The 18,308-nt window shown below is 33.8% G+C and overlaps 1 protein-coding gene across 6 annotated transcripts in view; it reads right to left on the bottom strand.

Moving 5' to 3' along the window:
* Nucleotides 1–721: 721 nt before the first annotated feature.
* WASF1 (WASP family member 1) overlaps nucleotides 722–18,308 on the bottom strand; it is a 65,519-nt gene continuing 47,932 nt past the window's right edge. For 5 of the 6 annotated variants that reach the window (XM_041745983.1, XM_041746058.1, XM_041746321.1 and 2 more), the window contains exons 3-9: nucleotides 14,129–14,263; nucleotides 9,055–9,208; nucleotides 7,870–7,987; nucleotides 6,243–6,415; nucleotides 4,219–4,398; nucleotides 2,484–3,112; nucleotides 722–1,587 (exon numbers count right to left, since the gene is read on the bottom strand). In XM_041745983.1, coding sequence (XP_041601917.1) covers nucleotides 1,430–1,587; nucleotides 2,484–3,112; nucleotides 4,219–4,398; nucleotides 6,243–6,415; nucleotides 7,870–7,987; nucleotides 9,055–9,208; nucleotides 14,129–14,263 — 1,547 coding nt within the window. In that variant the 3' untranslated portion in view covers nucleotides 722–1,429. The remainder of the gene's footprint in view (nucleotides 1,588–2,483; nucleotides 3,113–4,218; nucleotides 4,399–6,242; nucleotides 6,416–7,869; nucleotides 7,988–9,054; nucleotides 9,209–14,128; nucleotides 14,264–18,308) is intronic. The other variant, XM_041746405.1, reaches the window with a different exon arrangement.

The raw sequence follows: 18,308 nt of genomic DNA, 5'->3' as shown, positions 1-18,308 counted from the left end.
TCAGCTATCTATTATTGTCTCAGCATCACTCAGATTTAAGGGAGCTGAGAAAAAAAACCCATCTCTTGATGGGAGGAACCAGAGATAGCATTGTAAAAAGATGAAGACTGCAGTCACTTTTATAGTCCAACTACAAAAACTTCACATTAAACAATCTAATATTAATGCTGCTTTCCCTCCATCCATAATCTGGATTATGTAAACATTAACAACTCACTTTATCATTATAAAATATGATTTCAAGAATGCTGTTAAAGACAAGGTGTGTTGAAATTAGACAGCAAACTGAGATTTTTAAGAGCATGAGTTGAAAAATATTGATTTAGTGACCTTAGAAAAAAATGATATAAAAGCTATCCTACCAATGTGAATCTACATAATTAAGTGGAAACTATATAGCTTACGTGGTTTTTAAATCTTTTGCTTACTATCTATGTATTAAAAGCTTACTTTAGGGATCCCTGGGTGGCGCAGCGGTTTGGTGCCTGCCTTTGGCCCAGGGCGCGATCCTGGAGACCCGGGATCGAATCCCACATCAGGCTCCCGGTGCATGGAGCCTGCTTCTCCCTCTGCCTGTGTCTCTGCCTCTCTCTCTCTCTCTCTCTGTGACTATCATAAAAAAAAAAAAAAAAAAAAAAAAAAAAAATTAAAAAAAAAAAGCCTACTTTATATATATTTGATGAATTACCAGAAATAATTTATTCAAAGAGCAACACCTATGAACCTTTAAAATGAACCATTTATTAAATCAGACTGTTATTCTTAACAGTTAATGTAAGTTACATGTATGCTTATGTCAGAGTATTTCACATGGAAATTTTTTAAACTCTTATAGGCAAGCAAAATCGTACCACACAATATATAAGTGGGAAGGGGGGTACTGCTAAACATTCAAATAAGGCAAGTATTTAAAAACAGTAAAACAATAATTAAAAAAAATTCAAGCATTCCTTTAAGAGAATTCAATACTACTAGCTAAATGTACTTTCTGAGTGTATTCATATAATCAAGGCAGTGTTTCTTCTTTTAAAACATCAGGAAATGGAATAAGGCTCATTAATAGATACAGCTGCCCTCAAGATTTCAATCTCAGTTGCTTTCTTTAAATTAAAATTCACAAAGTGCACAATTAAGATATATCAAAAAACTGAATCTGCTACTCTAACAACGGCTGTCCATGCTTAATACTTAGTGGTTTATTTGACCAAATTATCTTTTCAGGGAAAAAATAAAAAAGATAAGCCACTGTAAAACATTTAGTTTGAAATGTATGCTAATATTTTCTTAGAAATCAAAAATTATGGAGGAAAAGGGTTATTTATCATAAGGAAAAGAAAGCAAAACACTGGAATGACCAAACATTTTCAAAGAACAAGCACCACAAAGGACGTCTGCATTCAGTTTTGTAATATTTATCAATGCATTTTTCTTACTCCAACCAATCTACTTCATCAAATTCTGAATCATCTTCTGAATCACTATATTCCACAGCAATACGGCGAGACAGGATGGTGGCAACATCATTTTCAATGCGTTCGTGTTTAGCTTCCTGTTCACGCTGCTCTTCTACTTTGCGTAGCTGAATACCTGGTACAGAAAAGCCAAAGCATTCGTTGTAAATTGAAATACTCAATACTACATACTATTAATCTTTCTGGAATAAAATCAAATACATGTGAATAAAATCAAATACTAACAGGAAAGTGAAAAGCAAGATCTATTAAAAAGAATTTGAAGGGATCATATTTAGAATCATATTAATTTGGTCAATAAATTCTTTCATTATCTGTAATACTAGCTGGTCAAACTTGCCAGCTATCCCAGTGGATATCTACAGTCTATGCAGCCATGATGGTCTACTGTGCCTCCCTACTCAGCACCTCCCCTAAAAAGTTAACCAGTGGTCAAATAAACGTTGTTGAGTATATTTTCTATGGCTTTATTCTCCCCAGTATTTGAGGAAAAGGTACTATTATTTATTCTATACTGCTAGTTCCTGACTTATAGTAGGTGCTTTGGAAATGCTGGCTGAATACATGAATGAATATGAGAGGTCTTTCCTTTGTTACTAAAGGAGGAACTTTAATTCTACAAAGGTTATCTGGTAGGGCAAGTGTCACTGATATACCAAATGGACAGCCTTAACACTGAAGAAAATACCATTTTTAAAGGAGTTAATATATATATATTAAACATAATATAAAGGGATTTAACTAAATTTTCTGTAACTTGTCTTTGCTTTAATTTCTAATTTATTCAATAAACATTTTAAGAATTTCTAACTGAAGTATGAAAAAATAATTGAATGTGATATTTTCTGGAAAATGATTTAAAGTGAGTTGAACATAGACTTCTTTTCTAAAAACCATTTATGCAAAAACAGGATCAAATAAAATTTTGTAAGTGAGGAAACTGTTGTGTCAAATACTTAGAAAGTTTCTAATCTACCATAGCAATGCTTTTAAGGGCCAGGAGGAAATTACCTTTTCGTATTGCTTCCAGAAGTACACTCCTGGCATCACTGATTACAGGTAGAGTTGATGGATGACGCTTTGGCTCAGAAGCAGGTATAACTTGTGATGGAGGAGATGGAGGCATTAATGGAACATGGGGACCTGGGGCAGTAGATGGAGCTGGATGTAGCCCAGAGGGAGGATGAGTAAGAGCTGCAACTGTGACAGGTGAGGATGGTCGAATGCCAGGTGGAGGCAGAGGAGGCGGTGGTGGGGGTGGAGGCAGCCCCTGGACTTCACCTTGTGGGAGTGGATGAACTGGTACAGTCTCGCATACTGGGGCAGCTCTAGCTACTGGTGGAGAGGGCTGTACTAGAGGAGGTGCAATTGGAGGAGGAGCTGGGTGAAGAACTCCAGGGGCAATCTGAAGAGGAGCTGGAGGTGGTGGTACTGCTGGAGCTTGCAAAGCAGTGGCCGGAGGTGGAGGTGGGGGAGGGACGGGTGGGGGAGGAGTTGAAGTCATTGAAGCTCTTAATGAAGAAGTTGACAAGGCAGATGGAAGAGGTGGTGGAGGAGGTGGGGGGGTGGGGCTCACAAATACAGGTGTCCTGCCTGTAGCTGGTGACTGAGGGCGATTTTCTATCAAACCTGTAGCAGAACTGAAATGATAAAGAAGTCCTAACAAGTTATTAAAAGAGAAAAAAACCACATGAAATATATGACTACCAGTAATTATAAAAGGGTAGATGCATTAACATGTTCTTATAAAAATTAAAAATTCTTCAGTGTTTAGGATGAAAGGAATACACCAACAAGAAAATTAATAGGTGGTGCTTTCGTTTGTCACATTCTAAATGGTCTCATCTTTCCATGCACCTGTCATATACACTCAAACATTTTATGCTTACTTTGATATATAAAATGCTAATTTTATGCTGTGATAGGAGTCTTTATAATGACTCAACATTTATCATATTACGATATTTGTAGCAATACCTGTGGCCATTACAATGCTGCATTGATATTGAAGCTATTAAGACTCCTCATATGTCGTTTTCAGTTAGATCAATAACCACTAATTACAAACCACAAAAGGAAATTTATGGCTCTCTTTCTTCCTGAGGATGGAACATCAAATTGACTCAATGATAGAAGGTTGATTTTTTAACTGAAAATTATAAAGCTGATCTCTATCTACCTATTAGAAATTTTATAATCTGGGTAACAATGGACAAAATTAAACTTCAAAATTGCTTTACTGAAAGATTATGAGCAATTGCTTATTCTCTCTCAAATTTTCAGAGTATTCCCCATTACACCAAATTAACACATAGAATCACATTTTTGGTTCCCATTTCTTAGTCCCTTGGCACATTCCAAAAATTCTTAATTTTTATTAATATACTGTACATCATGTGCTTGATAATAAAGCTATAATAAAATGAAGCATACTTTAACTTTTAAAGTAAATTCTCATTTGCTAAATTTTCCCAAGAGAATGGGTCAGCTCTTAAGAGGCTGGCGAATTACGTCCCACAGGCCAAATTTGACCTGCTCTCCACTTTTATATATAAGGCTTTGTTGAAACATAGTCATTTATTTATATATAGTCTATGGCTGTTTTCATGCAACAATGGCAGAGTTGAGTAGCTGTTACAGAAACCATATGCCCACGATGCCTAAAATATTTACTAACCGGTCCTTTAAAAAAATAAAAAGGTTACCAACCTCTGAGAACAAATATCATGTGTCAGTCCCGACATACCTGATACAAGTGGGTATGGGTTTGGCATCTCCTGCTCCATGCATTGGTGGAGGTGGAGGAGGTTCATGTGGTCTCACTAAGACCCTTTCCTCAGCTCTAGTCAGAAGCTCACTCATCTGACTAAATGGCAAGGCAGATAGTGAGTAAGATCCATCCATATGGTCCACATATGTCTGAGGTCTAGAAAAAAACAAAACAAAACAAAAACAAAAAAACAGTATCAGTGTACTTTTCTTGAATTACTGGTAAAGTGTTCTACAGGAGATATTTAACATGTATCTTTTGAATGCCAATATTTTAACCACTACTGAGAAACTTCGGAAATTACATTCCTCTTGCTTTCAAAATAAAGAACACTGCTCACAATGCAAACTTTCCTTGCAGTTATTTATTTTATAATACTAATTCAATTCACAAGGATAAAAAGTATTATATATAGAATAGTATAAACAAGAAAAGTAATTTTCAGCAAATTGTGTTCAAAGTTATCAGCCCCTATTTCATTTTTTTCTTTAAAACAAGATACCAATGATAAAAAGCTGGAATATGGAAACTACAATTTTCTACCATTGGGATATCTATCTCTTTAAGCCTAAACGACTTCTGAATGTTTTGTATCAGTGAGAAGGGCCTCCATGATAACTAGCACCACAGAGATGGCTAACTACATTGTTTTGTCTTTTCAGTGTTTTCAAAGATGGTAGGCAGGGTACTCAGAAAATAATGGAGTTACAAAGCAACATGTGACTTAAGATCAAATATAAGCAAAACTTTAGATGCCTTGAGCATGTGAAGATTTACAAATATTTACTGACTGCAATGCATGCTGGGGACAAATGTACAAAAAGAAATAATGGCTGTCTTTGAACACAGGTTTGAATTGAGCACGTCCACTTATATGAGGGTTTTTTTTACGGCACATCACTGTAAATGTATTTTTTAAATGATTTTCTTAACATTTTTTCTATGGGTTACTTTATTATAAGAATACACCATATAATATACATGACATACAAAATATGTTACATGACTATTTATGTTCTCAGGCTTCTGGTCAACAGTAGGCTATTGGTAGTTAAGTTTTGGGGGAGTCAAAAGTTACATGTGGATTTGCAACTACACAGGGTGGCCCTAATCCCTGCATTGTTCAAGGATCAACTGTATTGTATTTACACTGGGTCAGGTAATATCGTAATACTTAATACTAGTAGAAAAAAATATTTATCTATAGATTTTTAAAAAATAAATCCTTTCAGTCTTTATTTTTCAGTAATGCATATAAATAATATCTTATATATAATTACTCCTAAAATTGGCCAAGATATTAGCCTAATAATTTACATGTATTATTCCAAAGAAAACTTTAAGCTTCCTCCATTTAAAAATCAATATTATAATATATATAATAACTATGCTCATTCAACTATATACAAATTCCTTCACAGAGAGATGCTCATATAATGTTTAGTTAGGGTAGCATGTTATTTAGATGGGGCTTATGGTTACTAAGAAAGGAAAAAGACCTATTCTATAGTTCTGCAAAAGGAGATGAGTAATTTTGTTTAAAAGTCCTGATGTAACTGAGGTGGGACATGTGACACAGAAAGGGAGTCAGGAGAAAGAAAAAGGAATAAAATATTACCCTTTCTCAGCTCTGATTTTATATGTAGTATATCAGTAATATCTCAAAAAAATTCTAGACCCCATTCCTCTATTACGAAATTCTAGCAGACTCTGCCTGAAGAGAGAACAAGGGGACTTCATAGGAAAGCTAAAACAATGCTGAAGATCATCAATTCCAACCACCTCTTTCTATAGATGACAAAACTAAAATCCAGGTATGAAAATGGCCTGCCCAAAATCAGAGTTTAAAAGGCTCACACTGGTCAGGGTTTCAAAAGTATTTCTATAGCTTAAAGCAGGGTCTGCTGGTTCAGGACCTAAGACTTAGAGGCTTGGATATTAGAAATAAATCCAGTATTTTATCATTAATTTTGTTAAAACACAAACAAAAGAAACGAAACCTTGTTTCAAAATGGGAGGCTGGGCCATTAGCAACTTCAATATGCTTATGTAAGAGATTAGCATCATCTTCAGCCAGCTCTGGACCTTGGGCCAGCTTCTGCCATTCTCTCCGCCTGTCATGAGGTGCTCTTGGCACTTTTTCTGGCTCATGAGGACGATCTAGATTTTTCTGCTGTAACAGATGTATTGAAAAAAAGCCAAATGCTGAAGTGCTAAGTTTTAAAAGAAGTTATAACAATCAAAATAAAATTAGAATATTAATACTGAAAAAGACAATGCCCTCATAATATAGTTAAAGTAACACAAGGACAGTTCATTTGCACATTCAGAGTTAAATCTTAGCTAGTTGGCTTGCAATCCCAATTTCTTGTCATTTTTCTTTAGCTTCTAATTTGAATTGTATGCCTAAATAATAAAATTTGAGGTCAGAAAATCCTTTCAGATGAAAAAAGATTCACCAACTCTGCTCCCATATCTATTAGTTTTTGCAATGAGTGATATTTCTATCACTAATGGCACTATCTCTCACCAAAACCCGAAAATTTATTAAGGATACATAATCTGGAAAGTGACCCATTAGCTAGCCAATACAATTATGCAATTAACCCATAATAACTGTGTCACTCAACAGAAAACAGGATATTCAAAAAATAAAACACAAAATAATTCTAATTGTGGGAGAAAGCATAGAGAGGTCTAGAGTCGGTATAACAAAGTCAAACGCCTACAGGGGCCAGGCAGACGGCATACATGAATGAAGAAAGTCAAGTCTAAGATGGGGATTGCAATGAATAAACAGGTATGTCCATCTAAGGCTTTCCAGCTCAGCATTTTAAAACCACTGTGTTTGTCGAACAAAGCACTGACTGCAAGCATAATCTGAGCTGCCAGTCACTAGTTTGTGAACACTGGCTAGAATGCCAGGATACTGTCTAGTGCAGAAAATAATAACATGAAGGCATTATAGGGAAAGGGAAGGAGGAGCGAGAGAAGTACAGGAGAAACAGAGGGATGATGAAAACAGAATTTACTTCCTTCATAATTCTGCCTAAATCCCAATTTTGCTTCCTCCTTCTTTACTTCTATTATCATCAACATGGAATAAAGAAGATCCAAGTGAATTTTATTACAAAGTAGAAAATGGCAACACAGCAGATAGATAACAGGAGTTTAGTGAGAATATAAAATAATCTTTCCATAACACTTAGGATATGATCTGTGTAAGAAAATGTTAGCTTAATCTACTTTGCTAATATCCACACAATATTCCTTCATCCCTTCTTATCAGAGTGCCCTTTTCTTCCTTGGTCCATTTCACTACTATTTGTTCTGAAATATTTATTGTAAGCTTTGTTTCAAGTGTTTACCAACCCTGTCCTCTGGCTAAAGCAGATGCTGTTTTGTTCTACCTAAAGCCTCCACGCATACCTCTGTAATGGCACTTATCATACCATATTATAATAATCTGACTGCTCATCTGTTTCTCCATTAGACTGTGATCTTCCTGTATGGTTATAAAGATTTCAGTATAAAACTGTCAAAGCAGAAGCGTAATAAAGTTCCATGTATGCAACAAAACACAAATACACGAAAACTAACTTCAATTTTTTCAATCTCTTGTAATACCTTCTGTTTCCTCTTTTCCTTCCTTTTATCCTCTGTATCTTGCAACATTTTTTCTTTCCATAGATCAAAGAAATATGAAGGATTGGTATAAAACTTCAAACCTTCTTTGCCATCATCTCTGAAATATAAATTATCAAAACATATATCAGTAAGACTTAGGCAATCAGAATAATTTTACTAAAATGTTTTTTCTCTTATATCAATGAAATACAGCATATGTTAAAATATTGGCAAAGTAAATTAGAATGCTTCATCAATAAAATATTTGTCATGAATCAGACAAAAAAACTAAGGAAAATGGAAAACCAGGTTTTTTCAGAGTTACTAATCTGAAGAACAGCTGCGACAATTTTCATCCCTAACTTGTGCTGAACACCAACTTTTCTAGAAGTCATCTGGGAAATTCCAATAGTTAAAAAAGGTTCTGCCAAAGATAAAAGCCTGAAAAGACATCATCATTTAGAATAAAGAAATTATACAGAGTTTCTGCCCATACTCTAATTTACTTATTATTTCACCAAACCCCAAAAATATCCTTTAAAACTCATTCTAGTAGTAAGTTATTTTTATTCAATGACTTGCATACTGACAAAAGTTTCAAATAAATATCTGAATACCATTTCATTCCAGATATGTGTTATGTATCTTAAATTATCCACCTAACAAATCATGTGAAAGTATCCTGAAAGAAAGCCTGAGGAATTCCAGATTTTATTTTAAATGATAAAAAATATTTTAAAAATAGATACTGCACATTCATCTTGTAGAATCTTAATGCATATAGATCAAGAGTAGGCATGAGCAAGCAAAAATGGTATTTATTTTGTTAGTGGGGTGGAATTTTGAGCTCTTTTTTATTTTCATCTGACCAGCTATTACATTAAAAAGACAGTAACTCCTTGTCCCTTCATATTAATAAGTTTGCCACTGGCTTTGATTAATAATACTTCTCAAAACAACTCCCTTGAATAAGTCTTGTCTTTTGTATGCCAGAACCTTGGGAATGCACCTAGTGAATAAAGCAAGTTTTCTAAAGGTGATGAATAAGGAGGGTTCTCTGTGTTGGTAAAAAGCCCACTGACATAAAGAATGTTTGTGGATTTGGCATTTAAAGGTAGACTGCTACTTATTTGGACTGAAAGTCAACAGTAAATAGCCAGCCTTCATGTTTATTAGCCCACTGACCTATAAGGGGTGAGTATATTGAGAGGTGGAGGCTGTTCACAAACATCATATGTCTCCTGTAATGGAATAGGCAAAGTCTTGCGGTCAAAAAGCTGCTGATCTTGAATTGTAGAACTTCGGAAAGCTTTCCTCATTGTTATATCTTGCAAAGACACTAAAACAAAAATAAAAAATGTACTTTATTTATTTTACTAAGTGAATTTAATATAAAGGCAAATTCACATACTGTATTTAAGCATCAGCACAGCTCAGGAAGTTGTGACTATAGTGGCTTATGAATCAGGCACCACATTTTAAATGCTCTATTATTATATTCCAATATCATTCTAACCAGAAACGTTTGAAGGCATCTTTCATTTTTTAGGCTCAAAGGCTCTAATTGCATACCTAAAGCATATCTACATTTCTCATCAAATATCTTTTTCCTATTTGCCATCCCCAGCCCCCACCAACCCACATTTTCTTCTTCCTTTTTTTAATAATCTTTTTTTCCCATTTCCCTTTATTACTTTTATTTAGCTTATAACAATAACACTGAAGGAATTACTTAGTCCTCAGTGGCAGTCTGGACTAAACATACTGTTGGCCTCTATGATATATCTACACTATAAATATTATACATATGCTTCAAACTTAAAACAAACTTTAACCATAAAGAAAATATTATCAAGTACTAGGAAATCTATATCATCTTCTATTTCACTTACCTTTTATCTTAGACTGTAAGGATCTCTAGTTAGCTATAAGCTCTTGAAGATTGACACTGTCTTGTACATTAGTATCTCTAGCAACTAGCAGAGTTCCATCGCATACATGATAATCTACAATAACTTCATTTACTCATTTTCTCTTGGACTATGCAGCATGTTTAAGTAAGAAATGTACTAAATTAGTAAATTCTTAACTCTTAGAATGACTTTCTGATATTAAAAAAGTAGGTGATTTCTTACATATTTAATATGGCTTTCTATATGCAGATAAATGCTTTATACTATAGCAAGGCCAGTACTAATCACTTCTTAAATTATTCTTCTCCCTAAAATAGTATTTCTAGCATCTTCATAAGTAAAATTCACTCAGCATGAATATTTGGATCTATGGAATAGGTGGAGCAATGTGGCTCTGTAATGGCCACACCATGACTGTCTTCTCAGCAATTCTACTGCTGCATGATTTTCAACACGCTCAAAAACACCAAATAAAATTCAGAGAAGGAAAAAAAATTTTTTTTCATTATCACTAAAGAATAATAATAATAATAATATCACTAAATAATAATATTTAATGAGTACAGACTATATGTGCTAGATGTTTTCACTAATTTTTATTTTACTTAATCTTTGCTACAACTCAATGAGAATAAAAATTATTATTCCATTTTAAACATAAGAAAACCAAGGCTAGGAAACATTATATAATTGGCCCAAGCCAAAATAGTTAATAAGCTAAAGAGCCAGAACAGAAAACCCAGATCTGCCTGCCTCTGCCTCTGAGACTGATCCTTTAGCCATAACACCACACACTGTTCTCTGGCTCCTGTCAAATGGGTCTTCTGTTTTCTATAATCAAAATGGATCAATTTTTGCCACTCTCCCATCTCATTTATTTACCATAAGTATATAACCAAGATAGAACCTAGTGTTTAACCTCCCAAAACTTTCTTAGTTAAGGATGTAAAGAATATATAGAAGTAATAAGCACTTAAAAAAATATTTATTTGAGAGAGAGAGGGAGAGAGAGAGTTGAGGGGTGGGGGGACAGAGTGAGAAGGAGAGAGAAACTCTAAGCAGTCTGTGCACTGAGGGTGGAGCCAAAAGCTGAGCTCAATCTTACAACCCTGAGACCATGACCTGAGTGGAAACCAAGAGTCAGATGCTTAATGGACTGTGACAACCAGGTGCTCCATTAATAAGCACTTTTCCATCTTCAACTGCTCTCATTCATCATTTGTCTTATTAACATTTTCTAAATTATATTGGTATTTCTCACCATTACTTAAATTATTTAATTAGTAATTTAGAAAACATAGGGTACCTGGGTGGCTTTGGCTCAGGGCATGACCCCAGAGTATTGAGTCCTGCATAGGGCTCCCTGCGGGGAGCCTGCTTTTTCCCTCTGCCTGTGTCTCTGCCTCTCTCTCTCTCTCTCTTTGTCTCTCAGGAATAAATAAATAAAAATCTTTAATTAAAAAAATAGTAATTTAGAAAACAAAAATACTGATATTATACTTTGTAATTTAGTATTCTATTCATAATGTTATTTTACATGAACTCTGAGTTTAAAAATCTAGTTTAAATAATTTTGAAAATTTATTCAACATCCCCAAAATGATATCAAATTAAGCACTTCAGCTTTTATTTTATTTTTTTCACTTCAGCTTTTAGATTTTGAATTCTTCTCCAATGCTCCCCATAATTTTAAAGGAAACTATAAACAATTTTGATAGTTACTGGCACATTTTTTTAAAACACTTAAACATATTAAGTTATTTAACTGGTATGTGTATTTTTATTCCCAATTTTAACTGGAGTGCTAAGATATTTGTTAAAATTTAACAGCATTTTGGGGCAGCCCCGGTGGTGCAGCAGTTTAGTGCCGCCTGCAGCCCAGGGCGTAATCCTGGAGACCCAGGATTGAGTCCCATGTCAGGCTCCCTGCTTGGAGCCTGCTTCTCCCTCTGCCTGTATCTCTGCCTCTCTCTGTGTCTCTCATGAATAAATAAATAAAATCTTAAAAAAAAATTTAACAGCATTTTGAAACCGTTGATTTTTATTTGTTACATATAGGAACTACCTCTGTAGTTTTGTTATTAGATGGCATATATTTATAACTTAAGTGTTTAACTTTAAAAAGTTTGGAGGTAAATTATATATTTGAAAGTATGGTCATAAAATATTTTTCCACCAGTAGCAATTATTTCAAGAATTTCATGAAGTATGATTAATATACATGTACATTCTTCAAAAGATATCACTAAGAAAAACCACCCAGAGAATGGGAGAAAATATTTGTAAATCGTGTATTTGATAAGAGGCTTGGACCAAGCATATATACAGAATTCTTAAAACTCAAGAAAAAAAAATATTTCAATTTAAAAATGGTAAAACAACCACCAGAGAAGATACACATCTGATAAGTCACTTAAACAGCGATTTTATTTATTTATTTATTTATTTTTAATTTTTATTTTATTTATTTATGATAGGCACACAGTGAGAGAGAGAGAGAGGCAGAGACATAGGCAGAGGGAGAAGCAGGCTCCATACATCGGGAGCCTGACGTGGGATTCGATCCCGAGTCTCCAGGATTGCGCCCTGGGCCAAAGGCAGGCACAAACAGCGATTTTAAATTCTAGCTCTACCACTTCCTGCTGGATCACTTGTCTCTAAATGGTTACAAGCCGTGAGAAAATGCTCAACATCATTAGTCATGGGGGAAATGCAAATACATTCCACAACATGAACCAATAATGAAAACATTAGGCTAAATGAAATCAGTCAATCACTAATGGCCACATCTGCATGATTCCATTCATAAGAAATGTCTAGAATAGGTAAATCTATAGGGGCTGAAAGTAGATTAGTGATTGCTTGAGGCTGGGGGAAAGGGAAAATAGAGTGACTGCTAATAGATATATGGATGGTTTTTTTTGGGCGACGAAATGTTCTAAAATTGATTATGCTGATAGTTGTGTAACTCTGTGAATATACTAAAAACCACTGAGCTGTACACTAACTTTAGACAGGTTAAATGTAGGGCAATGAAATATATCTCATTAATGCTGTTCAAGAAGAAAAAGTATTGTTTTGAATTTTTCACATCCAGATCTGAGTTTATATCTTTGGAAGCATAGAAATTTAACACGGTACTTGTCTACTTATATTTAGGTTTTAAATTAGGTTACATCAAAAGAAGTTGGTTCAATCATGAAGCTATCTATTATTACACTCTATTTTTTGCTTTTTCCAGTGATAGCTTCTATTATTTTCATTCAAGTTTAGGTCTATCATATAACTTGCACTTATACTAAAAATGTTATTCAGCAAGAAAATATTCTGAAGAAAAGGTTATAAGAGACATACATTAAATAATTCTCTAGGGAAAATATAGAAATTATGTTCTGAATAGTTCCATTTCTTTTTTTGTAAGGGAAATAACCACCAAAAAAAAAAAAAAAAACCAAGAGGAATTTGAGACACAAGAGTTCTCAGTGAATTCTATCAAAGTATAAAATGTTGTTTTACAACTAAAGTTTTTACCATTATTTCAGACTGTAACATATTGTTTTACACCTGATATCCCTGGTTTAATACTCAGTATAGAATACTTTTGTCCTACATACAGGCAATTTGGTTTTTTTGAGAAATGGTTATTTAAAGTGAGGAATAACATTAAAATAATTAGAGTTTAGTAATTTAACAATATGTACACGCAAAAGAATATTAAAAGGAATTGTAACAGAATAAAACCTAAAAATTTCAAGTGATTTTCAAACAATTTTTATTTCTGGGACAAAACTATACAAATAAATTATAAAGAAGAAAAGAAAAAAGAATAGAGAAAAAGTCTAGCTAAAAATGTTTTTATGTCATAGGTACCTGAGTGGCTAGGTTGGTTAAGTGTCTAACTCTTGATTTCAGCTCAGGTCATGATTTCAGAGGCATGAGATTGAGCTCTGTATGAGCTCTCTACCCTCCACACTTTGTTGGTGGAGGGTGGAGTCTGCTTGAGATTCTCTCTCTCTCTCTCTCTCTGTCCCTCCCCCCCCTCCTGTGCTCTCATAAATAAATAAATAAATAAATAAAATCTTAAAATCTTTTTTATGTCAAAAAATTAAAAGCTATTTAAAAAGCTATTTAATAGACAAAAAGAAGCAAAAGGAAAGAGAATAGAAAAGCCAGGAGAGTCCTACTACTATTTATAGATAATTCACTGATTCATTACAACACAAAGATCAAAGGCCATGAGTAAAAAAACACCCCTAATAAAATCTGAGTTTAATACTGTTTTTCAATATATTGCTCATCTCACCAAACCTAAAATACATGTGAAAGAAAATATGAATAAAACTTACATTCTTCTTCTTTAGGGTCAAGTTGTGTAACACTAACAGATAAACGGTCCACACGTTCTTGTAATGAGTTAACTCTGAAGGAAAAACTATGTGCTTCATTAAACAATTCTCCAAATATATCTTCAGCATATTTACCTAGGCAAAAATGAAACATATACCATAAATTTAATGTAATCAGAGATAAATATCAAACAATTTAACATTTTAAAAGTGCTGCCCTGATGAATCTGGCATTTGTTTGGAACAAGTTTATGCTTTTTAAACACTGAAGTAACCAAATTGAGACAGGGAGGGAAAACAACATAAACCCTGGGAAATCTGGTTTTAAATACTACCACTTCCTGCTAGGTGACTTGTGCCTAAAATGAAAATACTACATCTGCCCGGTTGTTGAGGTTAGAGACCATTATGATGTAAAAATACATACAAATAATACCTCTTTTAAATTATCATTCATAAATGAGCCCTACTCTAGAACTGATTTTCAGGCAGAACCTAAGAGTCTTCACAAGCCCAAAAGAAGACCCAGTCTCAGATATGCCCAAAACGTGGACTCTGAAAATTTAGGAGATATTTTATATTTTCTTATTCTATTTTCTTAAAAAAAATCATAAATCTAAAATCACTGTATTTTCTCTAGTCATATAAATTTCTACTACTGAAAAGAATAAGTGAAAATAACCCTATCCTAAAAGGAGAAAAAAACAGAAATGTCTACCTAGTAAGTAAGCCAGGGAGAAATTTAGGCAACATACAACAAAAACGTCATTCAAGTGTATTTAGAACATATAAAATAAGACATACTTGCAATATAAAGGTGAGTCAATTACTATGTGTACCTTTGAGTAAAAAAGAAAAAAATTAATGGCCTTCCTAAATTGAGACATTTCAGACCCAAGAATACTGTGTATGTTAAATGTAGCTCAATAAGTTTAACCCTAAATGAACTCTATTGAGACAGTGCCTAAGTCAGAAATATGTTAAATGAATTCATTAATCTCACTAGTTTATATTTGAATAATATTGCATTTTTTCAAAATGTTTCAATATATTAACAGTTAAATCAAAAAGCATTGAATGAGGGCTTGCCCTGTGCCAAGCCAGTGTATGACCTTATGACAGCACCAAAAAGCAAAACATAAAATTACTTTCCTAGAAGATCCTATAATATTTAAGAAAAAAATCAGAACTTTAAAGTCTCTGTAATAAAGAACTTTAAGGCCCACAAAAATATAATAAAAATATTTTGTATATATTCACTTACTTACATGTATCTTTAAACCAAATTGACTGAAAATGTCTTATGTGTCAGACACTGTACCAGACCCTGGATATATAAAATGATGGAAGAAGGTCTCTGCCATTGATGAGTTTTGAACAGAGGGGAAACAGACATCTAAACAAATATGAAAAGCAATTTAATAAGTAAGTCCAAATCTTTATTCTATTCACTTTGAGGCCTTGATATCAATTTCCTCACCTGTAAAATAGGGACAAAAATGTCTGCTTCAAAAAGAATTTATAAGAAAAGGTGACACACTGAGCAAAGAACCTGGCCGCATACAGGGCAGGAGGTCAGCAACAGGCATCTCTTACTATAATACAAGGTAAGAGCCACAAAACACAGAGAAAAAACTTTTGGGTTTGGGATGGTGTCTGAGACACTTCCAGAGACACAGTTTCTCTGGCAGATAAAGAGAGCACCCTAAGTCCCAAGTGTAAGAAAAGGCAGGTAAAAGTTATTCATTTATCCAACAAATGTTAGGGATACAAATGCTAGGAATACAGAGATAGAAGAGACAATTTCATCCTTAAAAGAGCTTAGTTTAGTACCGGGATCCTTAATTTATAATCTGTAAACCAACAGAAATTATACACAGGGTTTTAAAAATGTGCTTTTACATTTTTCTGAAGAAAGGGCCCACAGTTTTTCAAAAGATTTTTTTTAAAAAAGAGTCTATGCTCCCCCCACTACAGGTTTAAGTACTAAAGTACTTCAGTGGATAAAATAAACATCCCATCTGTTCTCTTTGCATAGCCCTTCTTACTTTCCAAATCTACCTCCTCTTCCTCTTCGAGGTAAAAGACATAAAGTTTGCAATGTAGAATTGATTTGGCATGTATCTGAATTTGAACTAACCTTAGAAGTTATTACACTTCTTACCCTTCAAGAACCTACTTGGTCTCTTTACTATCTTATCATCTATGATGTTAAAAATCTAAATCAAAATCCTCTCAACTAACATCCTATGTCTTCCAAAATCATTGTCTGCCATATTTATCCAATATCATCTGTCCCTTTAATCCCCCTTATATATTTATTTTTGCCTCTATTCATTTGCCTATTCTTCATACAAGCTACAAATGCCTGCCTTCCCCTTTCCTCTCCATTTTCCAAATTCTTTTGTTTCTTAAAGGACTGATTCAATTCGCATTTCGTGCGGCAAGCCTCCTGGAATGACTTCACCTTATTTTTATCTCTTTTTTTCTCAGTTCCTGTAATCTAAAACTCAGGATTTTAATTATATACATGCTCACAATGGTCAGAATGATTTCAGTATTAATCATATTTGACTCTTTCAATTCAAATGGGGTATATGCTCTTTTCAAAAAAGAACCATGTAGCTTTATCACACAGCAAAGTATTCAGTGTTATCTGTCCACTGTCTATGTTTCTAATTAGTCTTATCAGGCCAATCTATTTATCCTCCTTCCTACCTTGCTATCTATCTGTCAAATTTAGGTGCTATCAGCTTATCTTGGTAGCATAAACTGACTGTTTAACAGAAGGATGGCCCTGGGAAGAGACAAAGGTAAAAGATCCCTCAGGTAATTAGAGTCTCAATGGTCGTTAAATAAGACAACAATAAAATGGATAAGAATTTTGGTAAAACAGAAGCAATTTATAGAAAGTGAATTCTATGTTTTCAGTTACTACTATAAGACAGAATTGTGCTCTACTAGGAAAAACATTCTTGTGAGGAAGAAGACAGGAGGATGTCATGCCAAGCCTTGCCAAGCCTTGCAATTTACCTTTATTTCTGTGTTCTCTTAACACTTTTGGTACTAGCAACAGTACCAAAGTCAACATCTCAATTACCTGAAACCATTTTGGATAGCCAAGTTTACAAAGTAATTCAGAGATTATTTAATACATTAATTATTTTAACTACTTTGGGTGAAAACTTAAGTAGAAATACAAAATTAAACAGAATTTAACCTTTTCTTGAGGACTCAGTGATGAGTTGATTATGAAATCAAAATGTTCTAAGCTAGAAAGCAGACCTGAAATGTGTAAGAATATCTGCTTTTACATGAAATGGCCTCTTTCTGGTTTTTATCTTGCTTCTTCCCTTACGTCACTTCTTCCTTTGCTGTAAACTACTTCTTTTGACTGGCTTAGGCAATACCTGCTTCTATTTTTATCTCCCCTATACCTCTCCTCTTTTAATGTTCTGAAGCATAAATGTTTGGAAATCAGATCATCAATCCTGTATGAAATATCAAAGTAAAAGTAAACAGACTCTGAGAGAGGATCAATTGGCTATTTTATGTACATAGTTTTTAAAAGTGCATGGGTTTGTTTATTTTGGCTAGCTAGGGGCCTTTTAAATTTAATTCCAGATTCCCAACTAGGTCAGTGGGAAAGCTGCCAGAGAGTTTAATTCCAGGGCAGTAAACTATTGTTACACCTTGCTACAATATTTTATGGGCTTTCTTTTGTTTTTGAATTTCTACAAACTGCTTAGAAAATACCTACAATAGTCTCAGATTCTAAATCTGAAGCATCTAAGATCGAATTTAGTTATATTTTTACAAGTTATTTCTATTTTCAGAGTTTGGCTATATAACAATGACCATGTGCTTGCTGACAGATGTTGCTTATATGGATTATATCAGACTTGAACATTACTTAAGTTTCCATCTTTAGGTTATATAAAAAATGGGTTAGTACAGCAAATTAACACTCTTAATCATTGTTATTAGTTCTAAATTCTACATTGAGAATATACCTAAAACAATATGCCTGTATCAGATCCAAAATTCACTTTAAGAAATCTTTTAACTAAGTTCATTGTCACATCTATGCTCTTAATACGTATTTTAATGTTAACCGATGTACTCATGTACATGTGGTAATACAAATCTGATATGAAGTCACATTAGATTTAATTAGGGC

Source organism: Vulpes lagopus, chromosome 1 (assembly GCF_018345385.1).
Source record: "Vulpes lagopus strain Blue_001 chromosome 1, ASM1834538v1, whole genome shotgun sequence".
NCBI classification, from domain to species: Eukaryota; Metazoa; Chordata; class Mammalia; order Carnivora; family Canidae; genus Vulpes; species Vulpes lagopus.
This window is presented reverse-complemented; position numbering and strand designations above follow the sequence as displayed.